The sequence below is a fragment of the Salvelinus namaycush genome, chromosome 33 (assembly GCF_016432855.1).
Source record: "Salvelinus namaycush isolate Seneca chromosome 33, SaNama_1.0, whole genome shotgun sequence".
NCBI classification, from domain to species: domain Eukaryota; kingdom Metazoa; phylum Chordata; class Actinopteri; order Salmoniformes; family Salmonidae; genus Salvelinus; species Salvelinus namaycush.
Window position 1 is genome coordinate 16,268,576 of NC_052339.1, and position 25,663 is coordinate 16,294,238.

A 25,663-nucleotide genomic window follows, 5' to 3' on the forward strand; every position below is an offset into this window, starting at 1 on the left:
TTTGATTCACTGTTCATTTTTCTTTGTGCATTATAAGAGCAGTTATTGATCGCCAGATCCTACAAAGTTTCAAAGACCTCCTGCCCCCTCATCCAAATATTGAATAGCTAGCCCTCTGCCTTATCTTAACCACCCGAGCCATGGCCTGGTCACACCGCTACCATCTAGAAGGCGGAGACAGTACAGGTGCATCAAAGTTGGGACCGAGAGACTGAAAAACAGCTTATATCTCCAGGCCATCAGACTGTTAAATTGTCACCACTAGCCAGCCTCCGCCCAGTGCCCTGCCCTGAACTTAGTCACTGTTTCTAGCTGGCTACCACCCGGTACTCTACCCTGCACCTTAGAGACTGCTGCCCTATGTACATAGTCACTGTTACTAGCCGGCTACCACCCGGTACTCTACCCTGCACCTTAGAGACTGCTGCCCTATGTACATAGTCATTGAACACTGGGTACTTTAATAATGTTTACATACTGTTTTACCCACTTCATATGTACAGTGCATTCAGAAAGTATTCAGACCCCTTGACTTTTTCCATATTTTGTTACGTTATAGCCTTATTTTAAAATTGATTTTTCTTTAAACAATCTACACCCCATAATACCCCATAATGACAAAGCAAGAATGGGATTTTTGCAAATGTATAAAAAAAAACTGAAATATCACGTTTACATAAGTATTCAGACCCTTTACTCAAGCAACTTTGGCAGCGATTACAGCCTTGAGTCTTCTTGTGTGTGACGCTGCAAGCTTGGCACGCCTGTATTTGGGGAGTTTCTCCCATTCTTCTCTGCAGATCCTCTCAAACTCTGTCAGGTTGGATGCCAGCTATTTTCAGGTCTCTCCAGAGATGTTTGATCGGGTTTAACTCCGGACTCTGGCTGGGCCAATCAAAGATATTCAGAGACTTGCCCCGAAGCCATTCTTGTCTTGGCTGTGTGCTTAGGGTCATTGTCCAGTTGGAAGGTGAACCTTCGCCCCAGTCTGAGGTCCTGGGTGCTCTGGATCAGGTTTTCATCAAGTATCTCTCTGTACTTTGCTTCGTTCATCTTTCCCTCAATCCTGACTAGTCTCCCAGTCCCTGCCACTGAACAACATCCACTCACAATGATGCTGCCACCACCATGCTTCACCGTAGGGATGGTGCCAAGTTTCCTTCAGACGTGACGCTTGGCATTCAGGCCAAAAAGTTCTATCTTGGTTTCATCAGACCAGAGAATCTTGTTTCTCATTGTCTGAGTCCTTTAGATGCCTTTTGGCAAACTCAAAGCAGGCTGTCATGTGCCTTTTACTGAGGAGTGACTTCCGTCTAGCCACTCTACCATAAAGGCCTGATTGGTGGAGCGCTGCAGAGATGGTTGTCCTTCTGGAAGGTTCTCCCATCTCCACAGAGGAACTCTGGAGCTCTGTCAGAGTGACCATCGGTTTCTTGGTCACCTCTCTGGCCAAGGCCCTTCTACCCCGATTGCTCAGTTTGGCTGGGTAGCTAGATCTTGGAAGAGTCTTGGTGCTTCTAAACTACTTCCATTTAAGAATGATGGGGGCCTCTGTGTTCTTTGGGACCTTCAATGCTCCAAATCAATTTAATTTACCACAGGTCGATTCCAATCAAGTTGTAGAAACATCTCAAGGATGATCAATGGAAACAGGATGCACCTGAGCTCAATTTCGAGTCTCATATCAAAGGGTCTGAATACTTATGTAAATAAGGTATTTCATTAGATTTTTTTATACATTGCAAAAATTTCAAAAAACCTGTTTTCGCTTTGTCATTATGGGGTATTGTGTGTAGAATGAGAGGGGGAAACATTTTAATCCATTTTAGAATAATGCTGTAACGTAACAAAATGTGGAAAAAGTCAAAGGGTCTGAATACTTTCCGAATGCACTGTGTATACACTCATAGAAAAAAAAGTGCTATCTAGAACTAAAAATGGTTCTTTGGCTGTCCCCTTTGAAAAATCCCTTTTGGTTCCAGGTAGAACCCTTTTTGGTTTCATGTAGAACCCTTTCCACCGAGGTTTCTATATGGAACCAAAAAGTGTTGGGGACAGCCGCTGAACCCTTTTGGAACCCTTTTTTCTAAGAATGTACTGTATTATATTCAGGGCTCGTCCTATCTACTGCTGCACACACCTTTTCTATTCACATACTGTCCATCCTGTCTATACACACCATCATATACAAAAATATAAACCCTGCATGCAACAATTTCTAACATTTTACTGAGTTACAGTTCATATTAGCAAATCAGTCAGTTGAAATAAATGAATTAGGCCCTAAACTATGGATTTCACATGACTTGGAATACAGATATGAATCTGTGGTCACAGATACCTTCAAAAAGGTTGTGGTGTAGATCAGAAAACCAGTCAGTATCTGGTGTGCAGTGTGACATCTCTTTCGCATAGAGTTGATGAGGCTGTTGATTGTGGCCTGTGGAATGTTGTTCCACTCCTCTTCCATGTCGTACACTTCGATCCAGAGCATCCCAGTCATGCTCAATGCGTAACATGTCTGGTGAGTATGCAGGCCATGGAAGAACTGGGACATTTTCAGCTTCCAGGAATTGTGTACAGATCCTTGCGACATGGAGCTGTGCATTATCATGCTGAAGCATGAGGTGATGGTAGCGGATGAATGGCATGACAATGGGCCTCAGGATCTGATCATGGTATCTCTGTGCATTCAAATTGCCAATAAAATGCAATTGGGTTCGTTGTCCGTAGCTTATGCCCATACTATAACCCCACCTCCACCATGGGGCACTCTGTTCACAACGTAGACATCAATGAAACACTCACCCACACGATGCCATAAACATACGTGGTCTGCAGTTGTGAGGCCGGTTGGACGTTGGAGGCGGCTTATGGTTGAGAAATTAACATTACGTTTTCTGGTGGACATTCCTGCAGTCAGCATGCCTATTGCACGATCCCTCAAAACTTGAGACATCTGTGGCATTGTGTTGTGTGACAAAACTCCACATTTTAGAGTGACCTTTTATTGTCCCCAGGTCAAGGTGCACCTGTGTAATGATCATGCTGTTTAATCAGCTTCTTGATATGCCAGACCTATCAGGTAGATGGATTATCTTGGCAAAGGAGAAATGCCCACTAACAGGGATGTAAATCAAATTTGTGCACAAAACTTGAGAGAAATAAGCTTTTTGTGCATATAGAAAATGTCTAGTCTGGGATATTTTATTTCAGCTCATGAAACATAAGACCAACACTTTACATGTTACCTTTATATTTTTGTTCAGTATATACCTAAGGGATAATCCATGAGGGGCTATGCGTTGTATGGAAAATAATGAACGACATGGAAGGTGTGTTCCACGAATCGCTAGCAGAGTGGAACTGACCTTCCACAGAGTTTTCTTATTTTCCAGAGAACGCCAGGAGCCCCGAGTTGATTACCCCTTTTATGCCATGGCTATAATTTAACACATTTGCCAAATAGAAATGTGTTCATTTTCTGTTAGAAATATGTGTTCAACATCCACTGAAATAGCTAGCAAGTTTACTAGATACTGTAGCTACAGTAGTTGCCGTGGTAACCAAACAGACTTGATAGTTTAGCTAACTAAACCATCAGTATAATTGAATTCAACAATGCCAATACTGTTTTGATTTCAACTTTTGCTTTCAAAAGCAGCTCAAACATAGAACATGTAAGAATGAATTATAGCCATTGAATTATACTTATTAAGCAATAAGGCCTAAGGTGGTGTGGTATATTGTCAATATACCAAGGCTAAGGGCTGTACCTTTACCATGACGCAACGCGGAGTGCCTGGACACAGCCCTTAACCGTGGTATATTGGCCATATGATCTTTATTAATTCCTTTATTTAAATTTGGGGGATTTGTGTATATTGTTATGTATTGTTAAGTATTACTGCACTGTTGGAGCTAGAAACATAAGCATTTCGCTGCACCTGTGATAACATCTTCAACATATGTGTACGCGACCAATACATTTTTATTTGACCTTGCTTACTCTTTAGCCATTATAATCAAGCCAGAGAGGAGACAGATGTCTTTGCCTCGCATTGGGTCCTCTCATGGTCCTGTGTGTGTTATGAGTGTCAGACAGGATAGGAGCAAGTTTGTGCGTGCGTGCGTGCGTTATTATGAGTGTGTGAGGGGATAGATCCAGAGGCAGTGGCCGGTGGCCTTTGCAGACCCTGAATACCAAATGCTGGTATCAAACCTCTGCATTATGCATCTTTAAAGCCCCACACAAAGATAGCCATCGCTGCTATCTATCGGACTGAAACCCACCCAGTTGCTTTGTAGCCTACCGCCCAGACAGAAAGGCCACACAGTCAATGAAGTGGCTTCCATTATTATTCCATACAAATGTAAAGTTCTAATAAATGGATTAATGTGAAAGGAAGGAAAGAAGGTCTGGTATTTGATGGGGGTTGTGTAGTCAGTTCCAATCATGCCCTTCAGTTCACCTTCTCATATTCACTGTTATTACTTATCCATCTCTCACATTATACTGTATGTCACATGTCCAGATATTTGATGATCTGGTTTGGGAAATTATCTGAGACATGTCTGAACCACAACAAATACTGAAACACATGAATATTGTATGCAATTCCAAACGAATAGCAATATTGTATATCTTATGAAGCACAATTGATGTTTCTCCTCACTCTGCTCCCAACAAGCTTGCACTATACAGGCCTCTAGCTCCTATTAATATACTGTAGATCTAGACTCAATAGCCATGAACTTAATTGCTCCTTTGGATGTGTATGTTCTCCCTCTAGTTGGATGAAAAGCAGCCGATTCTGAGAAGCAGCAGATACTCCTGCCTGATTCCTACACGTCTGTCTGTCTGTCTGTCGGTCTGTGTCTGGAATTATTCATCAAAAGTAGCAGGTGTACCGTGAGCCGCGTGTGTAAGCAGGCATCGTCCAGTATCACTAGAGAGAGAGAGAGAGAGAGAAGATATTTATATATACATACTACCGTTCAAAAGGGGTCATTTAGAAATGTCCTTGTTTTTTAAAGAAAAGCAAATGTTTTTGTCCATTAAAATAACGTCAAATTGATCAGAAATACAGTGTAGACATTGTTAATGTTGTAAATGACTACTGTAGCTGGAAACGGCTGATTTTTAATGGAATATTTACAAAGGCGTACAGAGGCCCATTATCTGCAACCATCACTCCTGTGTTCCAATGACGCTGTGTTAACTAATCCAAGTTAAAAGGCTAATTCATCATTAGAAAACCCTTTTGCAATTATGTTAGCACAGCTGAAAACATTTGTGCTGATTTAAAGAAGCAATACAACTGGTTAGACTAGTTGAGTATCTGGAGCATCAGCATTCACAGAACAGCTTCCTTCACAGAACAGCGCAAACTGGCTCTAAACAGAGTAGAAAGAGGAGTGGGAGGCCCCGGTGCACAACTGAGCAAGAGGACAAGTACATTAGAGTGTCTAGTTTGAGAAACAGACGCCTCACAAGTACTCAACTAGCAGCTTCATTAAATAGTACCCGCAAAACACCAGTCTCAACGTCAACAGTGAAGAGGCGACTCCGGGATGCTGGCCTTCTAGGCAGAGTTGCAAAGAAAAATCCATATCTCAGACTGGCCAATAAAAATAAAATATTAACATGGACAAAAGAACACAGACACTGGACAGAGGAACTCTGCCTAGAAGGCCAGCATAGAAGGAATCATGTAGTAACCATAAAAGTGTAGTAACCAAAAAACATGTAGTAACCAAAAAAAAACGAATCTAAATATAGTTTATATTTGAGATTCTTCAAATAGCTACCATTTGCCTTGATGACAGCTTTGCAGACTCTTGGCATTCTCTCAACCAGCTTCACCTGGAATGCTTTTCAACAGTCTTGAAGGAGTTCCCACATATGCTGAGCACTTGTTGGCTGCTTTTCCTTCACTGCGGTCTGACTCATCCCAAACCATCTCAATTTGGTTGAGGTCAGGGGATTGTGGTGGCCAGGTCATCTGATGCATCACTCCATCACTCTCCTTTTTGGTAAAATAGCCCTTACACAGCCTGTTGGTGTGTTGGGTCATTGTCCTGTTGAAAAACAAATGATAGTCCCACTAAGTCCAAACCAGGATGGGATGGTGTATCGCTGCAGAATGCTGTGGTAGCCATGCTGGTTAAGTGTGCCTTGAATTCTAAATAAATCACAGACAATGTCACCAGCAAAGCACCCCGACACCATCACACCTCCTCCTCCATGTTTCACGGTGGAAACCACACATGTGGAGATCATCCGTTCACCTACTCTGCTACTCACAAAGACACAGCGGTTGGAACCAAAAATCTCAAATTTGGACTCATCAGACCAAAGGACAGATTTCCACCGGTCTTATGTCCATTGTTCGTGTTTCTTGGTCTAAGCAAGTCTTTTCTTCTTATTGGTATCCTTTAATAGTGGTTTCTTTGCAGCAATTCGACAATGAAGAACTGATTCACGCAGTTCCCTTCTGAATAGGTGATGTTGAGTTGTGTCTGTCAGCATTTATTTGGGCTCCAATTTCTGAGGCTGGTAACTCTAATGAACTTATCCTCTGCAGCAGAGGTAACTCTGGGTCTTCTTTTCCTGTGGCGGTCGTCATGAGAGTAAGTTTCATCGTAGCGCTTGATGGGTTTTGCGACTGCACTTGAAGAAACTTTCAAAATTTTCCAGATTGACTGACCTTCATGTCTTAAAGTAATGATGGACTGTCATTTCTCTTTGCTTATTTGAGCTGTTCTTGCCATAATATGGAGTTGGTCTTTTACCAAATAGGGCTATCTTCTATATACCACCCCATACTTTGTCACAACACAACTGATTGTCTCAAACGCATTAAGAAGGAAAGAAATTGCACAAATTAGCTTTTAAGAAGGCACACCAGTTAATTGAAATGGATTCCAGGTGACTTCCTCATGAAGCTGGTTGAGAGAATGCCAAGAGTGTGCAAAGTTGTCAAGGCAAAGGGTAGCTATTTGAAGAATCTCAAATATAAAATATATTTAGATTTGTGTAACACTTTTTTGGTTACTACATGATTCCATATGTGTTATATCATAGTTTTGATGTCTTTACTATTCTTCTACAATGTAGAAAATAGTAAAAAATAAAGAAAAATGAATAGGTGATCTAAAACTTTTGACCGGTAGTGTATATATAGAGGGAGAGAGTAGATATATATGTAGAGGGAGAGTGAAAGAGTAGTTAGAGAGAAAGAGTAGATGGAGAGAAAGAATAGATAGAGAGCGAGAGAGAAGCCTCAGCTTGCTGCAGTAACTGTGTATCTCAGACGGATTCCCTCTAGCTCTCCCTACTAGAAAACATGCATGTGGCTATGGCTGTATCTGAGCTGATGCAAAAGGCTGTGTTGAACAGATGTTTATGTGTGTGTGTTTGTGTATGTGTGTATGGCTGACACACCATACACTGATGTTGGACAGACAGACGGGTTGTCAGAAGCCCAATGATGAGGAGGATGACCCAGAGAAAGATGTGTTGTTCAGAGACAACAGGACCTGTCGCTTCACTGGAGAGAGATGAGGAGGGGAGGAGAGGAGGGCTATGACAACAGGAGCTGTGCGTTGTGAAGGACAAGCAATAAGGTGTGAAACAATAGGAACAATGTTCAGGCTGCTGGTCTTTTGTCAGATTGGAACAGCAGTGAGAGACCAGGCTTTAAGTCTTGGCAAAACACACATGCACGTAAAGACGCACAAACACACACATTCACATTCACACACACACATACACCAGGATATCAGAGAAGCTGGACCTGTGGAGTGAGTAGTGTGAGTGTTGAATCCTCCAGCCCCTTTCTGCTCATCCATTACTAATACAATGAAAGGCTCCACTAACCCCACAGACAAAGACCAGGCGTCTCATCTGGAAAGTGGTTTGCGCTGGCAAATAAATTCCTGAGGCATATGTTGTTGTGAGTGTCACCCAACATAATACTCACAGCAGTGTGCGGTGCTGCTCTCCCTCCCTGACTCACTCCCCCTAGGCTAAGTTGACTGTGATTTGCCTGAGTAGATTAGGTGGCTTTAGGTGGCGTCAGATTGCATTTTGATGGGATACAGTGTTGAATGGTGTTCAGGGAGATGAAGATGTCGCTCCGCCGAGGTGAGATGGTCTGAGAGCGGAGGAGAGAGGGGGGAAGGAGAGAGGGAGAGAAAGCGGGAGGGATAGAGAAAGAGAGAGGAAAGGACAGAGAGAGACAGGGATGGTGGGGTAGAGAGCTGGTTAGAGAGAGAGACTAAGAGAGAAAGAGGAGCGGACAAGCTTTTTGTAATCCATAACGCTCGTATGGCCCAGGCAGCTGGCTGGATTAGCCTGAAAAGCATGTCATATTGGCGCTGGCAACAGTCTCTTTCACAGCAGTCTCTTTGACAACAGTCTCTTTTGACTTGGCTGAAGCCTAGCTGACGCTCTCCAGCCACCATGTCTATAGCGGCGTCCCAAATAGCACCATCCCAGCTAACAATTCTACAGAGAGAGAACGTTTTTGTAATGTTACACATAATGTTCTCCTAATGTTTGAGTGTCCAGTTTTCTGTTAGTTAGGGGAACATTCTAATTTAGGAAAAAAAAAAATGGTGTTAAAGTTAGGAGAACATTACCTTACTGTCAAACAGAACTTATCTAGAATATCAGAATATACAACATTAATGTTCTAGGTGCGTTTCATGGGATGTTGCAAGAACATCACTGTGTCCAGTTTTTAGGAGAATATTCCAGCAACGTCTTACCAAACATACACAGAACGTGGTTACAATGTTCTCAGAATATAAGAAATTAATGTTCTAGACACGTTTCATGAGAACATTGCAAGAACATTCCTATGTCCAGTTTAAGGGTTAGGAGAATATTCCATCAATGTCCCACCAAACATACACAGGAAATGGTTGCCATGTTCTCAGAATATAAGATATGAATGTTGTAGACACGTTTCATTTCACAACATAGGGACAGGGTTGGGTAGGTACTTTCTAAACGTAATCTGTTACAGTTACTAGTTACCTGTCCACATTTTTTTATCAGTAACATACATAACTTTTGTATTATCCATATACAGTAATGTAATCTGATTACTTTCAGTTACTTTTTGATTACTGTCCCTTTAAGAGGCATTAGGAATATTACCAATTGAACAACATCCATTGCAGGATAAATCAATGTTAGAGTTTACGTAGCTGGCCATAAATGGATGTTGCATTTTACTTTAAGGTTTGGTTATGTAGGCTTCTTCTAACCCATTGCGTTCTACTACAGGTAATACTATGATTAGGCTATATATTTCCAGTTATTTCAATTAATTTAATACCCATTTATCTTCAAGAATAAGACTTGGAAATATGAAAATATAGATTAGTCAAATTGTATTACCTTAGCATAACCCAAAAAACGAAGTACTTATTTAGCCTACCCTGTTGTTTATGATTTTGTTGTCATGGAGGACTGATTGGGCTCATTGCTTCGAGTTGAGAAAAAAAATGCTGCTCTCATGGAATGGCATGCTTTGAGCACTTCTGAAAAGTGTTATTAGCATGTGAGAAAATTAATGCCATATGCTGCCTTTGCTGTAGGCCTATTGTTTACGTTTTTGTTGGTGACACTTTGATATCGCGATAATTTGCAGCTCTTTAAGTGTGAGAGTTTGAGCATGTGTTTGAGCATGTGTCCGTTAGGGGAAGAAAAATGTGTCAGCACGAAGACAGTTTGGAGCACAATACCATGGAGGAGTTTAGAAGGGAGGAACACCCTCAAACTTTTATTCCATAGCCTGGGATTCACACTATGCAGCTTTTGCAAGAGCGCATTTTTCGCAGGTTGACGTTTGTCATGAGTCTTGCCCTGGAGGCAGAACTGAGCAGTTTCCACTATATAGGCCAGCTGCAAAGTCAAGATTGGCTATTTCGTAAAAATTCATGAAAACAAGCATTTGCTTTTTGGTCTTAATTTAAGGTTAATGTTAGGCATTAGAGTTAACAGTGTGGTTAGGGTTAGCTTCAAAATGACTTTGTGGCTGTGCCAGCTAGTGACCACTCTGCAGAGCTGCCTCCAGTACATGAGTCATCTCAATAAATGCCAGCTTGCACATTTTCACTGGCTGTTCACTGGTCGCAAAAACAATGATGCATAGGCAGCTTAAACGTCTTCAAATAATTTGTCATTTTTGTCATTTAGAAGACGCTCTTATCCAGAGAAACGTACAATTAGTGCATTCATCTTATGATAGCTAGGTGGGACAACCACATATCAAAGGCAACTGTTGGTTCTGGAACGTTTGTATTTATTTGGGGGTGGTGGGATCATTTTAAGAAACTCTTTGAAGAGGTAGGGTTTCAGGACAGAGAAGCGTTTGGACTGGGCTGAGCGGGAGCTGAGAGACCAGGGGGCCAAGAGACCAGAGGTGGTTTGAGCATAGCCTGAAGGTAGGGAAGGGTAGTTCCTCTTGCTGCTCTGTAGGCAAGCGCCATGGTCTTGTAGTGGATGCGAGCTTCGACTGGAAGCCAGTGTAGTGTACGGAGGAGTGGGGTGAGATGGGATAAGCGGGGAGCCCAGCCAACAGCAAATTGCAGTAGTCCAGATGGGAGATGACAAGTGCCTGGATTAGGACCTGTGCTACTTCCTGTGTGAGGTGAGGTCGTACCCTACGGATGTTGTAGAGCATGAACCTGCAGGAGCGAGTCAGTGATTATATGTTTGCAGAGAAAGACAGTGTGTTCTTCATGGTCACGCCAAGGTTCTTTGCACTCTGGGAGGGCAACACTGTGGAGTTGGCAACCCTGATGGAAAGACCTTTGCGTGGGCAGGCCTTCCCCAGGAGGAAGAGCAGCTCCTTCTTGTCGAGGTTGAGATTTATGTGGTGGGCTGACATCCAAGCTTAGATGTCTGCCAGGCACGGAGAGATGCATGTCGCCACCTGGGTGTCAGAAGAGAGGAAGGAAGTAGTTGAATGTCATCTGCATAGGAATTATAGACGTGACCATGTGAGGATATGACGGAGCTGAGTGACTTGGTGTATAGAGAGAAGAGGAGAGGGCCTAGAACCGAGTCCTGGGGGACACCAGTAGTGACAGTACGTGGTGCAGACAGAGATTCTCTCCACGTCAACTGGTAGGAGCGGATGCAATCCAAGAGTGTGCAGAGCCTGAGACGCTCAGCCCTGAGAGGGTGGAGAAGAGGATATGATGGATCACTGAGTCGAAGGCAACAGATAGATCTAGGAGGATGAGAACATAGGAGAGAGAGTTAGCTTTGGCAGTGCGGAGAGCCTCCGTGACACAGAGAAGAGCAGTCTCGGTTGAGTGACCCGTCTTGAAGCCTCTGGTAAGGGTTAAGAAGATCTTTCTGAGAGAGATAACGAGAGTTGATCAGAGACAGCACGCTTAAGTGTTTTGGAAAGAAAAGAAAGAAGGGATACAGGTCTATAGTTTCTGACATCAGTTGAGTCGAGTGTTGGTTTTCTTGAGGAGGGGAGCGACTCTACCCATTCTGAAGTCAGAGGGGACACAGCCAGTGGTCAAGGATGAGTTGATGAGGGAAGTGAAGAATGGGAGAAGGTCGGGGTCGAGTGGGCAGGTTGTCGAGCGGCTAGACCTCACTTGTCGCAGGATTTCTTCTGGAGAGGGGAGAAAGAGGTCAAGGCATCGGGTAGTTATGTGTGAGTGGGACCAGTGGTCTCAATAGGCTGAGTGAATGAGAAGCAAGCGAATGTCGTCAACTTTCTTTTCAAAGTGGTTGACACAGTCTTCAGCAGAGAGGGAGGGGTGGTGGTGATTAAGGAGGGAGGAGAAGATGGAAAAGGGTTTCCTAGGGTTAGAGGCAGAAGGTGGAAAAGGGTTTCCTGGGGTTAGAGGCAGAAGGTGGAAAAGGGTTTCCTGGGGTTAGAGGCAGAAGGTGGAAAAGACTTTCCTGGGGTTAGAGGCAGAAGGTGGAAAAGACTTTCCTGGGGTTAGAGGCAGAAGGTGGAAAAGACTTTCCTGGGGTTAGAGGCAGAAGGTGGAAAAGACTTTCCTGGGGTTAGAGGCAGAAGGTGGAAAAGACTTTCCTGGGGTTAGAGGCAGAAGGTGGAAAAGACTTTCCTGGGGTTAGAGGCAGAAGGTGGAAAAGACTTTCCTGGGGTTAGAGGCAGAAGGTGGAAAAGACTTTCCTGGGTTAGAGGCAGAAGGTGGAAAAGACTTTCCTAGGGTTAGAGGCAGAAGCTTGACACTTACAGTGGTAATACGTGGCTTTAGCAGTGGATACAGATGAAGAGAAAGCAGAAAGGAGGGAGTGAAAGGATGATAGGTCCTCCTCCATTATCGCTCAGCTGCCCACAGCTCTCAATGAGTCACTCAGCCAACGAGTCATAGGATGCGGAAAGGGAGGAGAGTAGGGTCGAAAAGGCAGAATCAGGAGACAGGAGGGAGAAGGATTTAGCAGAAGGGAGAGATGATAGGATAGAAGAGTAGTGGGAGGGAGAGCGAAGATTGTGACTGCGCATGACCATCTGGGTAGGGGCTGAGTGCCTAGGGTTGGAGGAAAGGAAGACAGAAAATTAAACAAAGTAGTGATCAGAGACCTGGAGGGGGGTTGCAGTGAGATTAGTAGGGGAACAGCCTCTAGTAAAGATGAGGTAAACCATTATAGCTGTACTGAACAAAAATATAAACGCAACATGTAAATTGTTGGTCCCATGTTTCATGAGCTGAAATAAAATATCCCAGAATTTTTCCATACGCACAAAACGTATTTCTCTTTTGTGCACACATTTCTTTACATACCTGTGAGTGAACATTTCTCCTTTGCCAAAATAATCCGCCCACCTGACAGGTGTGGGATATCAAGAAGCTGATTAAACAGCATGGTCATTACACAGGTGCACCTTGTGCTGGGGACAATAAAAGGCCACTCTAAAATGTGCAGTTTTGTCACATAACACAATGCTACAGATGTCTCAAGTTTTGAGTGTGTGTGCAATTAGCATGTTGACTGCAGGAATGTCCACCAGAACTGTTGCCAGATAATTTAATGTTAATCTCTCTACCATAAGCCGCAACGTCGTTTAAGAGAATTTGGCAGTACGTCCAACCGGCCTCACAACCGCAGACCACGTGTAAACATGCCAACCCAGGACCTCCACGTCCGGCTTCTTCACCTGTGGGATCATCTGAGACCAGCCACCTGGACAGCTGATGAAACTGAGGAGTATTTCTGTCTGTAATAACGCCCTTTTGTGGGGGAAAACTCATTCTGATTGGCTGGGCCTGGCTCCAAAGTGGGTGGGCCTATGCTGTCCCAGGTCCACCCATGGCTGCACCCCTGCCCAGTCATGTAAAATCATTAAATTAGGGCCTAATGAATTTAATTAAATTGACTGATTTCCTTATATGAACTGTAACTAGGTAAAATCATTGAAATAGTTGCATGTTGCATTTATATTTTTGTTCAGTACAAATGAAAGGAAAGGTGAAAGGGATACCTAAGAGAGCAGCAGTGTGATATCCGTATCGCCCGTAGGCTACACTCTGCTGTCGTTCTTACCTCCAAGCCTTTATTGAAGTTGGATAATCTTTAGATTCCAACAGCATTTGCACCATTCGAAGACAGCTTGGGCAGCCTATTCTTGCTCTTTTGCCGCAATCAACTTTGGTGTCATCATATTGGTGTCTGATTTGTGATCAGACTCGCTCAGGTGGAACAAACTTAAACTTTCGCCTTTTTTCAGTGCTGATTTGAATGTCTTTGAGAAAGCAGAAAGGTGACAAATAATTTTGAATTTAAAAGTAGTCCGAGAAGTAATCATCTATTTTTTCAAAAGTATATGTAATCTGATTACAATATTTCTGATGGTAACGTAATGGATTCAAGTTAGTTTTTTTGTAATCAGTTACATCTAACAGAAAAGGGTGCAATTTGGGACACGGCATACAGCAACAACTCATTACAGATTCACAGGAACAGCCTTCCAAACCAAATATACGCCAAACATGAGCTGATTTGGCTGTTACAATTGATTTGCCCTGCAATGTTGTGGTGAAAGTATGGGGGTGGTATTGAAGGGATAGGAGGTAGTGGGTTAGCTATGGTTTGTTGTGGAAAGGAGCAGGAGGAGGATACTACAGTACAAGAGGACAGCAGTATTTGGTGGATGTTACTAGAGGAGACTTGATGGAAAGACAGAGGTCTCAGAAACCATAAATACAGTCATAGAAACATATAGGAACATGCAGGCTGTGTTAACGTGCACAACTTGAGATATGAAGTTCTCTCTTGAACTTCTGCTATTTACAGATGCCTGCACACATTAAATGGCATCAGTCAGCCACACATGGAAAACAACAACACAACCATATCCATGAATTACCCCTACACTGTCATTAAGAAGTCTGACTAAAAGAAAAACAAGAAGTGTCTTCTTCTCCCAGCCTGTCAAAGCCCTAGAAAGCTCCGCTCGTCATGCATCTTCTAATGTTACACCCCTTATTTATTTACCTGTCTCTCCCACCTCCTGAATGAATTAAAGCCTCCAGTCCAATCCCACTGACAGATGGAGCAGTTTATCACATTAGATTTAACCTCATTTAGCAGGCAGGCTTTTCTCCCATTGATCAGAGACAGACATTGTCTACACTTATTTAGATCCAGAGACTGGAACATCCTGCGCTATGGTAGGCCACGGGGAGAGTGAGCGATAGAGTGAGGGATGGAGAGGGGAGACTAGAACATCCCGTGCTATGCTAGGCCACAAGGAGAGAGGCAGGGAGACAGAAAGAGCGATAGAGAGTGAGAGATGGAGAGTGGAGACTGGATCGTCCCGTGCAATGCTAGGCCACAGGGAGAGAGGCAGAGAGAGCGATAGAGAGTGAGGGATGGAGAGGTGGGGAGTGACATACAAAGAGGGAGAGATTGCGACGGCACCCTGTAGTACCCTTAACAGTCTGTATTAATGTAATAACCTGGGAAGATAAATTAAATTACAAGATATTCACTTCCCTCCATATTTCAAAAGACAGTTGGTGCAATACAGGCATTTCTGATTCCCTATCCTCACTCTTATTTTCCCTCTTATCACTTACGGTGAACTAATCTCATTTTTCCAAGATGGCGTAGCAGTCGGACGACTGTTTTTGTCTTGTCTTGTCCCGTCCCGTGTATGTATTGTTTTCTTCGTATATATTTCGCCAGGATTCAGACACGGCTAGGACATCCAGGTTGGCGGAGTGTGCTAAAGCAGTGAACAAAACAAACTTAGGGAGGTGGCTTCTGATGTTAACATGCATGAAACCAATGCTTTTGCGGTTACAGAAGTCAACAAATGAAAGCGCCTGGGGAATGGGAGTGATGCTGGGGGCTGCAGGGCCTGGGTTAACCTCTACATCACCAGAGGAACAAAGGAGGAGTAGGATAAGAGTACGGCTAAAGGTTAAAAGAACTGGTCGTCTAGTGCATTCGGAACAGAGAGTTAAAGGAGCAGGTTTCTGGGTGCGGAATAATAGATTCAAGGCATAATGTACAGACAAGGGTATGGTAGGATGTGAGTACAGTGGAGGTAAGGCATTGAGTGACGATGAGAGAGGTTTTGTCTCTAGAGGCACCATTTAAGCCAGGTGCGGTCACTGCATGTGTGGGGGGTGGAACATAAGGGCTAGCTAAGGCATATTGAGCAGGGCTGGAGGCTCTACAGTGAAATAAGACAAAAATTACTAACCAAAACAGCAATAGACAAGGCATCTTGACATTAGGGAGAGGCATGTGTAGCCGAGTTATCATAGGGTCCAGTGAGTAGCTAGGCGAGCTGGAGACACGGCGATTCAGACAGCTAGCAGGCCAGGGATAGCAGATGGGCCTCAGGGGGACGTCGCAATGGGAGAGCCTGTTGAAACCCCCTCGGACGGTTACGGCGGCAGACCAGTTGTGATGGATCGGCGGGGCTCCGTGTCGGCAGCAATGGGTCCAGGTCAATTGGCAGAAGAGGTATTGAAGCCCAGGAATTATCTGATGGATTTCTTCGGCTAGCCTGGAGAAGGGCCTAGCTCGAGGCTAGCTCCAGGCTAACTGGTGCTTGCTTCGGGACAGAAACCTCCTCGGACGGTTACGTTGGTAGACCAGTCGTGATGGATCGGCGATGCCCCATGTCAGCAGCAAAGGGTCCAGGCCAATTGGCAAAAGAGGTAATTGAAGCCCAGGAATTCCTTGAAGGATCTCTTCGGCTAGCCGGAAGATGGGCCTAGTTCGAGGCTAGCTCCAGGCAAACTGGTGCTTGCTTCGGGACAGAGATGTTAGACAAGAGTGGCCACTCGGATAGCAGCTAGCTAGCTGCGATGGTCAGGAGTAAAGGTTCAGAACTTGCGGTAGGAATCCGGAGATGTGTTCGAGAAAAGCAGTCCGATATGCTCTGGGTAGATATCGCGCTGTGAAGGCTGGCAGGAGTGGCCCAGGCTGAGGCTGGCAGATGTCCGAGTTAACGGTGATGACTGCTAGCAGTGGCTAACTGACTACTAGCTCATAGCTAGTTAGCTGGCTAGCTTCTGAAGGGGGTCCAGTTCAAAAGTGTAAAAATAGCAGATCCATACCACATTGGGTGAGGCGGGTTGCAGGAGAGTATGTTCAGTCCGTAGATGGAAAATGAGATTAAAAAAATAATAGAAATATATATGAAGAAAACGATATATACACGGGATGGGACAGGACAATCAAAACAGACATCCCACTGCTACGCCATCTTGGAACATACAACACTCCTTCCGTGGCCTCCAACTGCTTTTAAATGCTAGTAAAACTAAGTGCATGCTCTTCAATTGCTGCCTGCACCCTCCCACCCGACTAGCATCACTTCTCTGGACGGTTCTGACTTAGAATATGTGGACAACTAAAAAATACCTAGGTGTCTAGTTAGACTGTAAACTCTCCTTCCAGACACACATTAAGCATCTTCAATCCCAAAATTAAATCTAGAATCGGCTTCCTATTTCACAACAAAGCCTCCTTCACTCATGCTACCAAACATACCCTCGTAAAACTGACTATCCTACCGATCCTTGACTTCGGCGAAGTCATTTACAAAATAGCCTCCGACACTCTACTCAGCTAACTGGATGTAGTCTATCACAGTGCCATCCGTTTTGTTACCAAAGCCCCATATACTACCCACCACTGCGACCTATATGTTTTCGTTGGCTGGCCCTCACTACATATTCGTCGCCAAACCCACTTGCTCCAGGTCATCTAAGTCTTTGCTAGGTAAAGCCCCGCCTTATCTCAGCTCACTGGTCATCATAGCAACACCCACCTGTAGCACACGCTCCAGCAGGTATATTTCACTGGTCATCCCCAAAGCCAACACTTCCTTTGGCCACCTTCCCTGCCAGTTCTCTGCTGCCAATGACTGGAACAAATTGCAAACATCTCTGAAGCTGGAGTCTAATATCTCCCTCTCTATCTTTAAGCATCAGCTGTCAGAGCAGCTTACAGATCACTGTACCTGTACACAGCCAATCTGTAAATAGCACACTCAACTACCTCATCCCCATATTATTACTTACCCTCTTGCTCTTTTGCACCCCAGTATCTCTACTTGCACTTCATCATCTACACATCTACAACTCCAGAGTTAATACTAAATTGTAATTATTTCGCCTCTATGGCCCCACTTATTGCCTTACCTCCCTACTCTCCTACATTTGCACACACTGTACATATATTTTTCTATTGTGTTATTGACTGTACATTTGTTTATGTGTATCTCTGTTGTTTTTGTCGCACTGCTTTGCTTTATCTTGGCCAGGTCGCAGTTGTAAATGAGAACTTGTTCTCAACTGGCCTACCTGGTTAAATAAAGGTGAAATAAAATAAAATAAAAAGTAAAAATACCGGTAACGCGTTAGCCAAGTCCATCAACAAAAATAATTGGACCCGTCCCTAGCTAGCCCCTACACATCCGCAGGTATACATGTATGTAAATGGTGATTTCTGCCACTGTTTCGGCATTTATGTTTCTGTCTACAGGAAACGCCATCCGGCCCATCGCACTGCGTGCTGTATCCGCCATCGCCAAAAGCCTGCCTGGCTTTCCCATCCTGGCCACTGGGGGCATCGACTCAGCGGAGTCTGGTCTGCAGTTCCTTCATGCTGGAGCTTCTGTCCTGCAGGTACGGCTCTGCAAACATCTACCTCTCTCTCTACCTCTCTTTCTGTCTCTCCACTTCTCCCTCGCCTTTCTCTGTTTCTCTCGTCTCTACCTCTGCAGGTAAAAGCACTGCAACCATCACTCTGTCTCTCTCTACCCCTATCTTTCTCTCTATCTCTCTCTACCCCTCTCTTTCTTTCTTTCTTTCTTTCTTTCTTTCTTTCTTTCTCTCTCTACCCCTCTCTTTCTTTCTTTCTTTCTCTCTCTACCCCTCTCTTTCTTTCTTTCTTTCTTTCTTTCTCTCTCTCTCTCTCTCTCTCTCTCTCTCTCTCTCTCTCTCTCTCTCTCTCTCTCTCTCTCTCTCTCTCTCTCTCTCTCTACCCCTCTCTCTCTCTCTCTCTATACCCTCTCTCTCTCTCTCGCTACCCCTCTCTTTCTCTCTCTCTCTCCCTCTCCAGCTCTCTCCTTATTTAGGGCTTCTATGCTGCTGATACAGTCAACACACTGCCATCTGGCCTCCTCCATCTCACCATATACCATTTATACTAGGGGCGGCAGGTAGCCTAGCGGTTAGACTGTTGGGCCAGTAACTGAAAGGTCACTGGTTGGAATACCTGAGCCGACAAGGTGAAAAATCTTTTGATGTGACCTTGATCAAAGCACTGGTCCCTAATTTGCTCCAGGTGTGTTGTATTACTATGACTGACCCTGTAAAACAACACATTTCACTGAACCTACAGTTGAAGTCGGAAGTTTACATACACCTTAGCCAAATACATTTAAACTCAGTTTTTCACAATTCCTGACATTTAATCCTAGTAGAAATTCCCTGTCATAGGTCAGTTAGGATCACCACTTTATTTTAAGAATGTGAAATGTCAGAATAATAGTAGAGAGAATGATTTATTTCAGCTTATTTCTTTCATCACATTCCCAGTGGGTCAGAGGTTTACCTACACTCATTTAGTATTTGGTAGCATTGCCTTTAAAATTGTTTAACTTGTGTCAAACATTTCGGATAGCCTTCCACAAGCTTCCCACAATAAGTTGAGTGAATTTTGGCCCATTCCTCCTGACAAAGCTGGTGTAACTGAGTCAGGTTTGTAGGCCTCCGTGCTCGCACACGCTTTTTCAATTCTGCCCTCAAATTTTCTTTAGGCTTGAGGTCAGGGCTTTGTGATGGCCACTCCAATACCTTGACTTTGTTGTCCTTAAGCCATTTTGCCACAACTTCGGAAGTATGCTTGTGGTCATTGTCCATTTGGAAGACCCATTTGCGACCAAGCTTTAACTTCCTGACTGATGTCTTGAGATGTTGCTTCAATATATCCACACAATTTTCCTATTTTGTGAAGTGCACCAGTCCCTCCTGCAGCAAAGCACCCCCATAACATGATGCTGCCACCCCCGTGCTTCAAGGTTGGGATGGTGTTCTTCTGTTTGCAACCCTCCCCCTTTTTCCTCCAAACATAATGATGGTCATTATAGCCAAACAGTTCTATTTTTGTTTCATCAGACCAGAGGACATTTCTCCAAAAAGTACGATCTTTGTCCCCATGTGCAGTTGCAAATCGTAGTCTGGCTTTTTTATGGCGGTTTTGGAGCAGTGGCTTCTTCCTTGCTGAGCGGCCTTTCAGGTTATGTCGATATAGGAATCGTTTTACTGTGGATATAGATACTTTTGTACCTGTTTCTTCCAGCATCTTCACAAGGTCTTTTGCTGTTGTTCTGGGATTGATTTGCACTTTTCTCTAGGAGACAGAACGCGTCTCCTTCCTGAGCGGTATGACGGCTGTGTGGTCCCATGGTGTTTGTACAGATGAACATGGTACCTTCCGGCATTTGGAAATTGCTTCCAAGGATGAACCAGACTTGTGGAGGTCTACAATTTTGTTTCTGAGGTCTTGGCTGATTTCTTTTGATTTTTCCATGATGTCAAGCAAAGAGGCACTGAGTTTGAAGGTAGACCTTGAAATACATCCACAGGTACACCTCCAATTGACTCAAATGATGTCAATTAGCCTATCAGAAGCTTCTAAAGCCATGACATCTTTTTCTGGAATTTTCCAAGCTGTTTAAAGGCACAGTCAACTTAGTGTATGTAAACATCTGACCCATTGGAATTGTGATACAGTGAAATAATCTATCAGTAAACAATTGTTGGGAAAATGACTTGTGTCATGCACAAAGTAGATGTCCTAACCGACTTGCCAAAACTATACAAGAAATTTGTGAAGTGTTTGAAAAACGAGTTTTAATGACTCCATCCTCAGTGTATGTAAACTGGTGTATATGACAATAAAACATATAGCTGTATTGTTTTTTACTAGTTAGCAGATTCAGACTTGACACACTGTACTGTTAAGTATACTTTACCTCAAGCTGAGCCGCTGGCTGTGAAAATCATTGGTTGCGTTCAATACTCCATCTGCTGTGTGTACATGTGTTACACTTACACTGGTTTGGTTTGTGTTGTCGTGTAGCTGTTATATCGGTCTGTTTGATCATGTTATCAAGCCTCAAACACACTGCTAGGCAGACACCACAATGTGTTGCTATGGCAGTATACAGACCAAGGCCAAGAATTCCTTTCTTCAACTTTATTACTTGAATATTCCCTCAACTTTTGATATTTAAATTGGGAAAGTGGGTTTTTAACTTCACTGTTCATTTAACTTCCCTCAGTGGTTCGTGCCTAGGGAGTAATCAGCAACAGAATCAGCATGCAAATTGAATCACAATCTGTGAATAAATGCATCCACTCTTTATGGTTTTCTCTTTCTAGATGATTTAATATTTTGGTAATACCACCCCTCCACCTGTGCTGTCAAATCTTAACACAGGGGATCTGAGGAGTCTCAGCGCATGCAACCAGAGATTCCTCCCACTGAATTAATGGGAAAAGTTAATTACAGAATAAAAAAAAATAACGCTCTCGATGAAATCAGAATGCCATCTATTTAGGGAGAAGTGTTCTGTCTTTTGAAAAGCCTTCATTTGTATTCCATTGAGCGCGATTCAATCATCATTTGAAATTTCATTCATTTGTATGCTTTTTACCTTGATAAAAGAGAATACAACTTTGTCATTGTAATTATACAGTTTAATGGATGGATTATAAGTTAGCTTCAGATAAGTTTGGGTAACTTTCTGTGGTTAAGAGATGCGTGTTTTTGTTTTCTTCATGTGAGGGGGACAGCACAGAGTTGTTTGTAATTTTGGTCTAAATGGAATCATACACATACAGACATATTTTAGTCCAAAAGCAATTCCGATGACATCTTTCCCATGGCCTGAACACATTTATCAAAAGGCTGTGTGGATCTGTATTTGTCTGGTTTTGTCAGACATACAACAGTAAGATGGTGTCTCCACACACAGTAGCAAATTAATATGAATCGCCAAGGAAATTAACAGTGAAAAGGCATTGAATGCAGAATTGGTCTAAAACAATATGTTGTAATACCTGGCGGTTACAATCAGCACGTCTTGTCACTCTGAAGTTGAAGACTAAAGAACGATGGTGGGTGTTGAATGTGAGAATCACTGCTATAGGCTCTGTGGATTGTACTGTATGTAGTACAGGAAGAGAGACATACTGTGTTGTCTGAAATAGACCATGATTGGTTCTGAGATGCATCAGACACATTCTTCTCAGAACAAACAATGTGATGAAGTCCATTCAGGAACTATCCGTCTCTCATAGACCCATCATTGCTTCTTGGTCTTGAAGATTTTATAAAGAAGTTGTTGCTAAGGGAAGCCTTGAAAGTATGCTTGTCATTTACAACACATGATGAGAGCAGTGCTTCAAGGTCAGGCTTTTGTTATGGAGACTTAGACACATCGTTTTGATTGATTTCTAGATAGATAGTATAATAATGTTTCTTAAGAAAACCTTAACTGAGAAGCCAGGTCAGTGAAAACCCAGTGAATCTACTTTTAAAAAAGTTTTGTAAACCATTATTTGACAGACATTAAAGCTTTGAGAAGGAAAAATCCAAAATGCTGCATAGCTAAAATAGATACTTGTGAATTCACATACTGTAGTCAGGGGTTGATGAGATTCACTTGTAAATCGATACTTCTTAGTTAATTCGTTCACAAAAACATTAATTTGCAATGACCCTGGAGGGGTTCTCTCCCCCCTTCTCTCTTTTCTTCTTGCTCTCCTTCGCCATGTAACTATCAGCTACTACATGTGTGCAATATTCGTTTTCTCATATGCCCTTTACTGCACCATTACGATGTGAATAAGGTCCATAACATGCATCTTATGATCACCTTCTTGTATTCAATGCAATAATTGATTACCTTGGTCTTTAATAAAAGCCCAATTTAAATCTGATCAATGTTGTAAAGTAGCAATGTGCTATCCCAGTTATCGCAGTTATTTTTCATCATTTTGATTGAATTGTGAAGTGCCTGCTTTGTTATGGTGATTTGGCCAGTGATGGAGATTCAGCCAGTTATTTTATTGACATGTCTTTAGAAGGAAATGGAGCTATATTTCACTGATGACCAACTAGTTAGATTTTAATGACCCAGGGTGACCATTCCCCTTGTCCTTGGTGCACGTCAACAGTTCTGAACTGCCATGAAAGACCCATTGTCAAGTAGCTAACATGACTTGTTGTGTGAGCCCAGTAAACATCAAGAATTTGTAATAGTACCTTTTGAAAACATCCAAACGTTGCCAGCGTGACTGAAATGAATAGCAGTCCATTCAACATGCAAACTATTCAACTCTTCAGAGGAAAGGTTACGTTTCTGTCCACCTCACCACAACCCCTAACTGAACTCTACTGGAAATTGCTCATATTCATTGACTTGTAAAAATGTATTTACTTTCCCCCCCAGACTTGGTTTCTCTTTTAGCTGAAGATCAAGACTAAATATCAGTGGTTAGGATCTAAGTATCAGACATAGGAGCTGAAATCAAAAGCACTGAGGTTGGTTCATCCATAGTCATTGTAGCATTTGAAACCTGAATGAATCGATCTTTCTTTTGGCGAAGACGCTGTTGTACTAAATGCCAGGATTCTATCATCGGGAATAAAAGAGCTGACAGAGTCAGAGAGAAAGAGAGGGACAAAAAGAGAAAGAGGGAGAGGTCGAGAGGGAGAGCAGGGAATCTAAAAGCATTTCAGATCTCAGAAGGAGTTGAAATCAATGCGTAGCCCCAGTTTTCAGAGCAGATAAAAAGGACCTGCTGTCTCAATTGCCTGAAAACTACTTAGAAATTCTCACTTCGATTTATTTCAGCAGTCGGCTACATTAACGCTAAATGCAGCACGCGAGGACATCACATACTTTGATGTTCTGAGCAAAATGAAAAGCACTAATGGACATTCTTCTATACACACACACACACACACACACACACACACACACACACACACACACACACACACACACACACACACACACACTGTAAGGCCCAGATTCAGCAGTAGGACTCTGAAGATATAACATAATTTCTTTCAAAAAGCAAGCTCACTGTCAATTTACTTATTATAGAACATATTCTGTGATAATATAATGTGCAGTGTGTATATATGTGTGTGTGTTTGGTGTGCGCTTGCTCATTAATGCGTACATTAATGTATTTTCCGGCCATATTCGACCAATAAGCCTTTACAGTTGGACTGATAAGAGAATACTTGCTACAGTACATGACAGTATGGTAAACTGCTGTACCTAGCCATTTAATAGAATGTGATTCATATTTACTCTCTAATGGCTCTCATAAAGAAGACTGTCCTCAGATTTCTGCTGACGGCTCTCTCCTCCGTGGGTGGACGGACACTATTTAACACATGTTTTTCTCAGGAGAGACCTGCTCTATTTCCCTCTGATGTAAAGTAAGGTGGTAGAAGAGTACACAACAACACGTTTCCAGCCCCATGTTTTAGTTTTCCTTCACCACAACTCTCCTCCAACAACAAGCATTTGCATATTTTTCACTTCTTTTTGATCAGAGATATACAGTGCATTCGGAAAGTAATCACACCCCTTGACTTTTTCCACATTTTGTTGTGTTTCAAAGTGGGATTAAAATTGTAATTGTTGGAGAACGATCTACACAAAATACTGTGTAATTTCAAAGGGTAAGAACAATTCTAACAGTTGTAAAAGATTTATGAAAAATCTAAGCACTAATATATCTTGATTAGTATTCAACCCCCTGAGTCAATACATGTTAGAATCACCTTTGGCAAGAGTCTTTCTGGGTCTCTAAGAACATTCCACACCTGGATTGTGCAACATTTGCCCCTTTCAAAATTCTTCAAGCACTGTCAAATTGGTTGTTGATCATTGCTAGACAACCATTTTCAGGTTTTACCATAGATATTCAAGCAGATTTAAGTAAAAACTGTTACTTGGCCACTCGGGAACATTTACTGTCTTCTTGGTAAGCAACTTCAATGTAAATTTGGCCTTGTGTTTTAGGTTATTGTCTCGCTGAAAGGTGAATTGAAAGCAGACTGAACCAAGTTTTCATCTAGGATTTTGCCTTTGCTTATCTCCTTTCAATTTATTTTTTATCCTGAAAAACTCCCCAGTCCTTAACGATTACAAGCATACCCATAACATGATGTAACTACCACTATGCTTGAATATATGGAGAGTGGTACTCAGAAATGTGTTGTATTGAATTTGCCCCAAACATAACACTTTGTATTCAGGACAAAAAGTTAATTGCTTTGCCACATTTTTTGCAGTATTACTTTAGTGGCTTGTTGTAAACAGCATGCATGTTTTGGAATATTTGTATTCTGTACAGGCTTCCTTCTTTTGACTCTGTCAATTAAGTTAGTATTGTGGAGGGCTGCTGCGGTGACTGTATTACCGCCACACCGGCGGTCACGTGTCTTGAAGGCAGTCATATTCCACATGACCGCTTAGTCACGGTAATTCAGCTTCTCCAAGCTCTGATGCTGCTGCTGGTCAATGGTAGCCTACCAAACTTGATAACTGCCTGCTACTCAGCACTCTACTGTCCCTGTAATAACTCTGACATCAATGCAAGTGTATTTGAAAATCTAGTCAAACACTTCATGAGAGCCCATCAGCTCATGTTGCGCAACATTTCTATAGGCTGTTAAGCACATTGTTTATATTTACAACAGGAGTATAGCCTACCTGGCTGGCATGAAAATGAACCACGGGGAAAAGCGTTCTCCATTCCCTATTTAAGTGCATAGATGACATGTATTTTTTCCCGCTGCCTCTGTTTCGATACAGGTGCATGATAATGGTCCATTCTAAATCCAAACAAATGTCACACACATATTATTTAGTATTATGTAAAGACAAGATTAAATCAAGAATAGTCTGATGGGTGACAATATTAGCCTATCACTTGTGAATGATATATTATCACTTGTGAAGGATGCCCAGCATAAGAAACAATACTTTTTTTTGTGAATCATAGTCACACACCTCATGTAGCCTAGCCCATAGGCCTATATGTTTTAAAAAGGTTTGTATCATAATTAAAGTGGCCAAATAACTTCTTA

The 25,663-nt window shown here is 42.7% G+C and overlaps 1 protein-coding gene across 2 annotated transcripts in view; it reads left to right on the forward strand.

The window, feature by feature from the left end:
• The window catches only part of LOC120028105 (dihydropyrimidine dehydrogenase [NADP(+)]-like), a 220,615-nt gene that overhangs the window by 170,111 nt on the left and 24,841 nt on the right, over positions 1 to 25,663 (forward strand). For both annotated transcript variants that reach the window (XM_038973280.1, XM_038973279.1), the window contains exon 19: positions 18,020 to 18,162. In XM_038973280.1, the coding sequence (XP_038829208.1) occupies positions 18,020 to 18,162 (143 nt within the window). The remainder of the gene's footprint in view (positions 1 to 18,019; positions 18,163 to 25,663) is intronic.